The following is an 11,625-nucleotide window of genomic DNA, read 5'->3' as shown; positions in this document are numbered from 1 at the left end:
AGCATTCGCCTCCCAATGAGGTGAACCAGGTACGAATTAAAAGTACCATGCAGAAAAATATTAGTGCTAGAGAGTTGTGTCGCAGATAGTTCGAAAAAATTCTGCCACAGGGATTGATGTGAAAAAATCACCAAGTCATGAAATAAATGGCATAAATTAAAAATCAGTAGAATCCTTTTCAGTAGAATGATTTAGACAGGTTGCATACTAATAAATAGAATTTTCATCTGGGGCAACATAGGAAGTTTCAGTGACACTACCATCTGCTGAAAAGAAAATATCATAAAACATTTTATTTTTTAAAAAAAAATGATAATATATAATAACTGTTTCCCTCCAAAATTATAATATAAAACAATCCTACCAGCACATCAAATTCCAATTCTATAGTTGCCTTTTAGTTTTAGTAGACAGCAGATTGACCAACATGCTTTTTTTTTTACTACAAGCTTAACAGTTAATAATTGTCGAATTTGTAACTTTTTTTATTCTGTTATACCCCCTATTCCTTTTTCTACACACCTTTGCGACTTCAAGTTTCTAAGTCTCATAAATTTAAACAGCAAAGCAAAACGTAACATAAAGTAGAAAAAAAATTACCAAAAATAAAAAAAATTATTTAAAATCGCAATAAGTTTTGAAGAAATTAGAATTCTGAAAGAAAAACTCTGTGTTAAGTTCATAAACAAATGGGGTCCTTTGAACTCCAACACTATGGTTGCATTCCTATAGCCTATAGAGCAACCCGAATGGTATTATTTCCAAATAGTTTAGCAGTTAATAATTCATGAACTCCCTATTGTTAAATTCTTTTTATTTCATTGAAAGTATTTCTAAACATCTCAGTGATTTCAAGTTTCTAAGTCGTGTAGTTTTTCCTCAGCAAAACAAAAAATAACCAGGGGTTGAGGCACTCAAAGCAGCGTTTGCCCTTTACGATTTTAATTTAGAGAGAAATTATAATCATTCTGATTTTAAGCAAGAAAACTGAACTGATATTCATAGGGAAAAACTTTTGAGAACATTTAAACCAGGAATGTCTATATTTTACTTTCTTTCACACAGATATTAAAGTATTTCATTAAATTTAATACAGTGAAACCTCTCAGGGAGCGACCACTCTCTGCTCCACAGTGAAATGGTTGTAAATGGAGGTTGGTCGTTTTTAAGGGTTACCTCCATTGATTTCAAAATGTTATCGAAGGTACACGATTTTTCGCAAAGGATTTTAATTTTAGTTAGTGTCATTTTCTTAGTGCGGAAATGACACTTTTGTTGGCTCATGAAAGCCGGATTGATGAATACAATTTAGCAGAAATAAAAATAATCCCTACTTACTGATATATTGAGGCATAAAAGCAAATTAACCAATTATGAATGATAGAACTATTTCAAATAAATAAACAATTTTGATTTTTTGTTTGAGTTTGCATTTAATTTTATTTCATAAAAATTAGTTCACTTCAGAAGATGATAAGAGGTTTGTTTAAAATACTTAGCTTTTCTAAAATAACTTTTTTTTCCCTGCTTAACTTTCCACTCTGAAAATAAATCATTGACAGCCCAGTGCATTCTGACTGCAATATGACGCTGTAGATCACTCTTAGAGATCGTCCAAAAGAGCTCTCTAGAACCTCATACAAATATTTTGAATACATTTAAACCAACTTATTTGTTAGATAATATCGAAGTTGCCCCAACAAAATCATATAAGAATGTCTGGAATAGTAAAATTTTTGTGATTGGAAAATGACTCAGAAAACTGGATTGAAGAATAACGAGAAAAAAAGATTCTCAGTACCTAAGATTAAAAATCATCTATACGCTAAATTAATAGCTAAACAGCTTCAAGGTTTCAAAGGTGGGCCAATTTGGTGTTATTATTTTATAAAAAGGAAAAAAAATATCTGTTAGAACAAGACCACAGATATGGATCTCGTTGATATGGAAACACAATTACTGCACTCTTGTGAGAGTTACATTGGGTTGACTATACAAGCTTTAATTGCTGGAAAAACTTAAGAGAAAAAAAGGAACAGCTGAACATACTTAAATAATGTTATAGTAAATGAAATAGTTTAGTATAGTTGGAATATAATCCATAACTATCCCATAGATTATGCATTGAGTGGTTACCATTTTTTTAAAAGACGAAAATAAGAAACATAATTCGCTGTATTTCCCCCAGTTTGTAAATAAAAAAAAATCAAAATTCCCTGACTTTTAGGTGATTTTTAAATTTCCTGTATGTTCCAGGTTTTCCCTGTTCCTCCCATGGAGTGGCAATCGTGAAAACCTTCCCCCCAAAGGGAACTGAAATGCAAATTAGGGTTGTAACTTAATTGCGTCTAGTTATACTATCAAGTGAATCCAGTTTCAATCAAAAACTATTGAAAAAGCTTTTAAAATGATTCTTCAAATGCAATATGATAGATTTGCTATGATTAAATAATAGGAAACACTTACCATTTACAACAGTTTCATAGACCATAACATATTCATGTCTTGTAAAATATAGATATCTAAAAGAGAATTAAATGTGTATTAAATATAAACATAAAAATGAAAAAAAAAAATTTTTTTTTTTAAATCAAAACCAAATTGCAAGTTTTATAAAAATATAAAGTAACCACTATTTCAATTGAGTGTAGTAATATTTTTTAATTTTTAAAAGCTTCACAAAAATGTAATTAGAACAAGCTAATTTTGATTTAAAAAAATCCTTTGACAAAATACTAAGATAATTGATATTGTGAGAGAAGGAATAACTGACAAAATTGCTAAGATATTGTAGCACTATGAATGGAATTCTTAAATCTGAAACAAATGCATTTTGAAATGAGAAACATATGCATTGGGTGTTCTTTTTCATAGGGGAGGGTGTTTATCTGACCATTTAATAATTAAGAAGTATCAAAAAGTACATCATAATTCAGACATAAAAAAAAGCAAGCTTAGGGATTATATAATTACATATATACATATGTAAGCGTGCCTGAATGTGTGTGTGTGTTGTGTATATATATTAGTTACAATACAACAGTGTGAAACGATTCAGAAACATTGAAAAGAAAATAGAATAAATAAAGCTAAAAATGTAAAATAAAACATATCAAGCAAAAAATAAAAATTCTAGCAAATACAGAATAAAACACAAATTGTAATATATAAATTAGTGAATTCATATGCACTTCCACTTATCTTTCAAACAATGATTTAAGATATATTCGTAACAAATTTGCTTAATTACAAATATGAAAATAGAAGCGTAAATAGAGGATGATGGGATCATTACATGGTACATTCTTAAGGAAGTCCAGAATAGAGTTTGATTTGTTAATTACCTTGGATTGGCCCGAAACTGGATCTACACAAGGTAATAATATTATACTGGATAATTCAAAGTTTATAATTAATATAATTAATGAAGTTGAATTTTAATTTCAAAATTGATGATTTTAGAATAACCATACTAGATATTGAGTCTGATACCCTTTGTTAAGGTTGTCATCGTGAGGAGAAGACTTCACAACACATAATTTGTGATTGTGAAGTCTATTCTGCTCTAAGATTTGAGCAAGACTGCATTAAGGCCTGGAAATTACAAGACATTCCTGTCAGGTGTTTGCTGAACTTTGCTTCAGCTATAAAGCTTTTGAGCTAATCATGATTTAGGGTATGGGTATATTAGACCTTTAGTTGATGTGCCCTGCTCTTAGGAGATGCCCAATCTCTAAGTCAGAGCCAAAAGATGCAATTTCAAGCATGACTATTATTCTAGTTTTAGGCCCTAAGAATATAGGGTGCATATAGGTTTGGAAAAAATAGTGGTTATCAAATCTCAATAAATTAAATAAAGCAAAAAACAACATAAAAATATCTAAGAACTTATTTATTTTAAGGACTTACATGATAATTATTAATGCAATTCCTTGTAAACCTGCAACAACTTCAAAGCACAACCCTTTGAATGAAACCTCTGTAAATATGGTTGTAAGAATAAAAGAACCCAAAAGATAACATAAATTTTGCAGGCTTGCAGTAAAGGCAAATATTTTCCCTGAAAAGCAACAACAATAAAAATTTTATTCATTGTGTGTGAAAAAAAACATTAATTATAAAGTTAAAGAATTAGCATAGATTCAGTAAGAAAAATCTTGGATTGAAACAAGCTTTACCCCTTTCCTTTTAACTAAGTTCCTGTCCCCCACAAAAAACCACTTGACTGACATTTTAAGTATCTTATTAGAAAATTTCATTGCCTGTTAATTTTCTAATGATAAGTATACATATTATCAATGACATACTTGAAAAGTAACTTCCTTTAATTTATTAAAAATTTTTTTTAATAAACTCGGATTTTAGTAAAGAAAGTACAGGTAGGAAAAATAGGCAGAATGATTACGAACTATTTTATGGAATTTCAAATTTCTGGTTGTGAATACATCCTTTTTTTTTTTAAATGGCGAGGGTTTGGGTCTATTTCCCATTGGCACCAGAAATTCCAGAATTGCTACTCTCTTATCGTTGTATAAGTTCTGAATTTTGTATAATATTTAAATTACCAGTAATAATATGTTTATTGAAAATTCAAAATATTCTTCTTCCTTACAGTGACATTCATAATCGGATATATTAATTTTCCTTAAATTTTTGCTAATGTCACTGTAATTAAAAATAGTTCTACAAAGATATTTATTATATTTAAAGCTTTTAATTATGTTAAAATCTTTTAATAGAAACAAATTTTTTTAAATTCTCCAAAAATATTATGAAATTCTATCTTATCGAAAATAGGGTTTTGAAAGTTAATAACGAAATATAAATGAGTCAAATTTTTCCTTTTATTGTTGAAATTTTACTCAATTTAGCTTTTACAAGATCGAAACAAAGAATTTTGAAGTGTAAATTAATAAAAGACAAGTTATTAAGATCTCGAAGCTTATATATATATAATTATTCTTAAGGAAGAAAACAAAACCTTTCATTGGCTTAATATTATGACGTTAATTAAAAAATAACAATGGTCTAATATTATGACGTTTTTCCATATTAGAAATAAAATTTTCATTTAACTTGTCATTATTAAGGGAGTTTTTATTACTTCCTGATCCCTGTTTACTTCATATTCATTTGAATGTTCATCTTTCATGTGAAAAAGTGAGTAAGTTGAGGAGTTTTAAAAGCTAATTTGTGTATGTTGGAAGGTATTGTTTAGCCCATATGGCAAAATTGTTTTGTATAAAAGCATGTAGTAATTTTCTTTTTGTAGTCTTAAATTGATATCTTTTACCATATCTAAAATATTAATTTTAGCACTGTTAAAATTATGTACCCTTAAAATGATTCAGGTTATTGATAATTTTATGGCTGTTTATATCTAAACGATACTGATTAATTCTAATATTACTGGTTTGTTCAACATATTTCATAACACAAAAACAACAGGTTAACATATAAATAACATTTTTAATATTATTATTAGAGAAATGAATACCCTTTTCATCAGCATTAACTGTTTTGGACAACATGGATCGCAAGGCAGGAACAGGAAATTCTGAAAGCATGTATAATGCAGCACCTGCAAAATTCAATGTAAGACATTAATAAAGGAAAAAATATAAATTTATTACTTACAATGAAAAATTATAAGTTAGGAGCGAATGAAATTTTTAATGACCAGCCAAGTTCACAGTGCCTGGAGAAAAAAAATACATATTTATAAAAATGCAAATATGTTATTTTTATAAATATGACAATATATTATGTAATGATAACTTGATAAAATGTAAAGATGATAATTTAAGAGAAGAAACACAAGTAAACAATAAATTTGAAAGACAATTTTCCTTAAATTTGTAATATCTTTCCAAATGAGACGCTTTAGATTTTTCAAATCAATAGTACCAACTAAAATGAAGTAAAAGCATAGTAATACTTTTCTTACACATGCTTTTATCTTACAGACCACAAAAATCTTTTTGCATAAAAGGATCATTTAATATGCTTCAAAAAAAAAAAAAAAAAAAAAAAAAAAAAAAAAAAAAAAAAAAAAAAAAAAAAAAAAAAAAAAAAAACTCCAAGTAAAAATGCCATGGATGTATAAGTTAACACCAAAACTTTTTTCTCATTTAGGAGTTCAAAAAGTTGACTTATACATCAAAAGTAGAGTAATTATATTTACGTGGATATCCAATTAGCATAAAAAAGTTTAATTCATAAACCACAAAAGTATTTTAAATTTCGTAAAAAACCTAAATTGAATATATAGCTAAAATTTTCACTACTTAGTACTTAAAAGTACTGCTAAATATGAGATGATTTTCAAAAAAGGATTAATAGTACAATAAGTTAAGTTGTACAGATCAAAATCTGTTTTTACATAATATACTGAACTATCTAATTGTAATAGCTAATTACATTTCCACAATGTTATAACACAATGCTTGTCAGAACTCAGACTCCCAGGTTAGTGGATGACCCTTGGCCTGAGGATCAGAGCATGAGGGTGAAAGGAAATGTCCTCTAAGTGCAGTTGAGGTGAAGTATTTTTAAAAAGAGGACACTCTTTCATTCGGTATGGATATATGTGCAGTATTAGACTAGATCAGGGTGTGTAGCCAAATCTTTCAACAAAAAATAAGCACCCTTTAGGTACTTTTTAAGCACTATATACGTTGCAAAATAATTTTAAAAAACTTTACACGATCATGATTAAGTAACTAGTTTCTAACTAAGAACTCTTTTCTTGATTATATTAGCCATTATAAAATGATAAAGAGATTTCGCGATTCAATATCAGAGAGTGGAAAATAAAGCCTCAAATAAAGAATATTAGTGAAATGCAGCAGAGTTGCACAGGAGAGTACAATAATCTCACCGAACCCAGCTCAGAAGATGCACACGTGAACTCGCTAGCATTTCATCAAACATGTAAAATGATTTGTGCTTTCATACGCTATGGTCCGACAAAATAGATTGTGGTTGAATGAATTGTGAGAATGTTGAATGAAACAATGCGAAAATCTCGCTTTTGCATAATACGGGGCAAAAATCGACATGGTAAAGAAAAAAAAATCTAATTTCTGAAAAGGGAAAATTAAACACTTTTTAAAAATACTCAAGGAAAAAAGCACTATTCAGGGCTTTTAAAAAACAAAAATAAGTACCGTTAAGCACTTTTTAAAAGTGCTACATAACCATGCAAATATCGAGCGACAGAGAGAGAAGGATGAGAACCGGAAAATGTGGCTCCAAGAGTAAATTTTAAAGATACTATATTTTCCAGGAATAATTATGTTCCTAAGTTTGAAAAATGTAAAGCCAAGACACCATATTTTATTCAATATAAAAAATCGCATATTTATTGCAAAATATTTTAATTGTTTTATCTGAAAGGGTGCATCTATAATTTTTATAATTCACATGTTTTAAAATACAAAGCCACGACTCTGAATGTTTTTTCAAAACAAAAATAGCCACATAGAAGGATTTCAATCGTCTATATGTAAAAAAAATCTTTTGTTTGAAACACAGTTTTCTTTTGAGGCGCACCTGTCTAAAGGCAGGCTGGCAAGAGGCCCGGAGGGCCTGAATCCTAAAAAGAATCTAATTTTAATATAGATAATAAAAAGTAATCTAGATTTTAATAAAAAAAAAGTGAAAGATATTGATAGAACTGATAGTATTTGAGTTAAAAATTAAAAAAGATTTTGATTTTATTAAAGTTAAAGTTTCTTAGAAATTGTTTAAAAATTAATAATACAAAACAATATATATATTTATTTTTTTAAATTTTAGAAGCTTCAAACAAGGTATTTTATGAATGCTAAATACATCAAAAATTAAAATAAATAAAGATTGAATACTTTAAAAATAAAACATTATTTATAGTTTATATTCTTATTAAAATATTAATAGAAGGTAGGTTACAGTAATAAAGGGGATAAAATACAAATGTTTTTTTTTTTTTTCCAATGCCCATCTGGATAATGACCTAGATCATACAGGCATCTGAAGGGCAGATTTGTTGGCCACTCTTTCAGGGGCAATATATTAGGTGGGCCAACGTTGCTCCCACAGTAAGGACAGATAGTACAGAGAAGGAAAGAACATCCATGCCTTGGATGGGATTCGAACCCAGAATCTTTCTGATGCAAGGGCAGTTCCCTAACCCCTACACAGGCCGGTCAGCTAAAATACAAATGTAAATGGTGGCAGAAAAAAAAGTTAAATCATATACTACATATTAATGAATTTAAAACTTTATAGAAAGTGAGACAAATAATAAAATGCATATCTAAACAAATATAACAAGAAATTACAGAAATTCGAAAATTCCAGATTGTAACTCATATATCTATTTAAATCACAATAACTTTGAACAATCTACAAATAAAGAAAACTAAGCACTTAAATATGCATTGGTTTAAAAAAAAATTATAAGTATGTATTAAATAAGTATACATTATGCTTACAACTATAAACCATGCCAACTGTATAACTCAATCCAAACATAACAAAGCCAGCAATTCTTGAAATCATTCCAAGAGCAGCAAAGATATGGTCAGGTACATGGCAAAAGTAAAGTAAAGTTGGTAATCCAAACAATAATGCTAGTCCTTCAACACCAAATTGAATGGAATGAAATAATGTATATTCCTGAAAAGTCCATCCCAGGGTTTTAACAAAGTAGTATCCTAGAGTGGTCTGCACTAAAATAATAAAAAAAAACATTGTGTATGTTACAGAAAATTTCATTCAAAAGAACCAGCAACTATAGATATATAGGAAGAAATTATTAGAATAAATATTTCCTTTTATAAACTCAGAGAATTTTAAAGAATAACTTTCTGATTGTACAAAAAGAAGAAAAAGACTAATAATATCAAAAAGATACTTTTTCTCAAATGATTCCTCGTGCTATGTTTAGGACGATGCTTTGACAAGCATGTTCAAAGCGCTGTTGAAAACACAAGAGCAGTTAAAGAAAATAAAACTTTGGTGAGGGAAAAAAATATAAATATATTTCAAAATATTATAAAATATAAATNTAATTGTTATAATTCATGTACTAATAATCTATTAAGTATTTTTCAGAAAGATTATATTTGTTTAAAAATTTATGTAAAGGACCCATTTTTTTTCAAAAGGACCCAGTTTTTTAAAAGTCATGGGTCCCAGGGACCCGGGATTTTGAAAGCCTAGTGTCTTCCCTGGAAATAACCATTTTTTCTTTCTTGTTCAACTTTTATCTTTTAAAATCAACATTCATAGTAATGTTTCGATGTATTAAGTGAAATTTTTTGGTCTTTAAATTGGTTTTTTATTTAGCAACAAAGCCTGCAACTCATAATTTATATAATTTTTTTCACTTATAGAAGTTCAGTATGTTTCAGATAAATGGTATTACTATTTGGATATAAACAGTGCACATGCTCTGATAAAACTGCAAAACAAATTTCAGCAATTCAGGTGCCTTGAAGTTTTTCAGGGAATGTAAAAAGAAACTATAGAAGCAAACTGAATAAATGTCAAGACGGCACTCTCATTTTTTCATTTAAAGTGAATTTACTTTATAAAAATGCATTGATTAGTGTTTTAATTTCCTGGAATGGGACAAAGTAGAAAGAATATATAATGTTATTTTAATTTCATTCGTAGGAATAAGCTTCAGGAGCAAATAAATGCATATTTTGTAATTTATTTTCACAATTGAGTCACAATTTTGTAATTTATTTTCAAAAAATCTAAAAATAAGTGTTCTAATTCTCCCATATGGGATAGTTTAAGAATATTGTTATTTTAATTTTATTTATGAGAAAATAAGCGAATAATGCTTATTTTTTCAATGTGAGAGAATGACTCTTTTGTAACGTTCACTCTGTAATTTTTTCAAGCAGTTAAAAACAATTAAATACATGTTACTAACTAAAATTATTATTTCTGCACCATCTTACATTTCCTCTAAAAAATAAACTAATTATTAAATTAATAGCTAATTATATAAGAAAGAAAATATTGAGCCATTTACCTGCACTACCAAAATAGATCAAGAATAAAGAAAAAAGCATCAGCAGCACTTTTGTACGCCGCCCCCCTTCTCGAAATCGAAATACCGTTCTAAGTGAATCACTAATATGTTTCAGATTAAACAATCCAGTTGTGTGAGAATCGAGCGACTGCGCATCCGAGGTATGTTTTGGAATACGGAAAGCTATGTAATTCACAATAAGAGCAGATACAATTCCTTCGAAGATAAAAAGCTGAGCAAAGCTGTTCACTTTTGTGTCATAATTCACATGCTTTAAAAACAATCCAGCTATGTATATACCTGTCGTCCCACCTGTAAATAACATAGATTCTAATATCACTATTCGTTTGGATCGAGATTGCTCGTGAGTAAAGTCGGAGATATAGCCAAAAGTGGTGGCAATAATGCCGACACTGCCAAAGGATAAACCCGATATTACTGAACTTATAATGAAAAACGCAGGGTGAGTTTTGATGTACACAGAGAGAATGCAATTGACTGCAGCTGCAAATGTGCTGCCAATTGGAGGTATGAGCATGGGAAACTTTCGACCAAAGCGATCGCTCCAAGAACCAACAAATAGGGAACTCAGAAAAGTGCAGAAGAAGAGACAGCAGTTGTTATACTTCGACCACATAGCCGCTTCTTCAACAGATTCGGTCAAGTTTTGTTTCAGTTCGTAGCTACAGTCACTAATGTTGACTGGATTGTTTAATTGTATGCACGACTTCACAAAAACCAGTTCCTGTATAGCATTCGATTCCATAAAAATAATCATCATGTAGGAGAATAATATGGGCTCAACGGCCACCATTTTTAATTTCATTAAAGTTGACTTAAACTCCATGATGACAATTAGCACAAATGATGACAATTAACACATGTTCAACCTTCTCACGTTATTAGTTTTGTCGTAAGAAAATATGAAATGGTACAAGAAAGGGGATAAATTCAAGCTGATAAAAAAAATTAGTAACACTTTTGGTAAATTATCATAAATGAGTAAAGAGATAAAAAAAAATAAAGATCGATAAATGATTATTAATGGTTGTGAAAGATGACCGGTTGTCTGTTGGTAAAGCACTACACTTAAAATTTATACAAAATTTAATATTTGCTTACAGCTTTCATTGCAAAATGCCTATTTCGATCGAAATGGGCTGCAGGTAGCGTAAGGCAGAGCTCTCTACCAATGGCAACACTTCGCATGCTTTTCCCATTAGCGTGCGGAGAGTCATAGAGGAAGGAAGTATGTTAGTTTCTCTCTTGATTTTCATATAGATTAAAATCTTTTAAGTTGGAAAACTATATGGATTTGAAGACTGCATTAAACACAGTTCTAAAGAAAAGCATCACGGAAATTTCAAAATATATTTTTATTAAATAAAAAGGAAAAATATTAAAAAAGGGGAAAATATCGTAATACACTCCTATACAACTGAAAAGAGGAAGAGAGGGAAGGGCCAAGACATGAAACCAGTCTTTCCCCTGATGGCATATTCGAGCAATGCTATCGCCGTTTGGCGATCTAAAGGGGCTACAGGTGACGTCGAGCAGAACTATCTACCTATGACAACATTTCACATGCTTTC

The 11,625-nt window shown here is 29.4% G+C and overlaps 1 protein-coding gene across 1 annotated transcript; it reads right to left on the bottom strand.

The window, feature by feature from the left end:
• Positions 1-4: 4 nt before the first annotated feature.
• LOC107440805 (proton-coupled folate transporter) lies at positions 5-11,129 on the bottom strand (the record flags this gene model as incomplete). The annotated part of the gene is given in 6 exon segments (XM_016053849.4): positions 5-266; positions 2,467-2,522; positions 3,910-4,060; positions 5,498-5,581; positions 8,478-8,714; positions 10,034-11,129. Coding segments are annotated over 6 exon segments (1,434 nt in total). The 5' UTR covers positions 10,881-11,129.
• Positions 11,130-11,625: the final 496 nt, after the last annotated feature.

The sequence above is a fragment of the Parasteatoda tepidariorum genome, chromosome 2 (genome assembly GCF_043381705.1).
Source record: "Parasteatoda tepidariorum isolate YZ-2023 chromosome 2, CAS_Ptep_4.0, whole genome shotgun sequence".
NCBI lineage: Eukaryota > Metazoa > Arthropoda > Arachnida > Araneae > Theridiidae > Parasteatoda > Parasteatoda tepidariorum.
The sequence above is the reverse complement of the archived record's forward strand: the minus strand, read 5'-3'. Positions and strand labels throughout refer to the sequence as shown.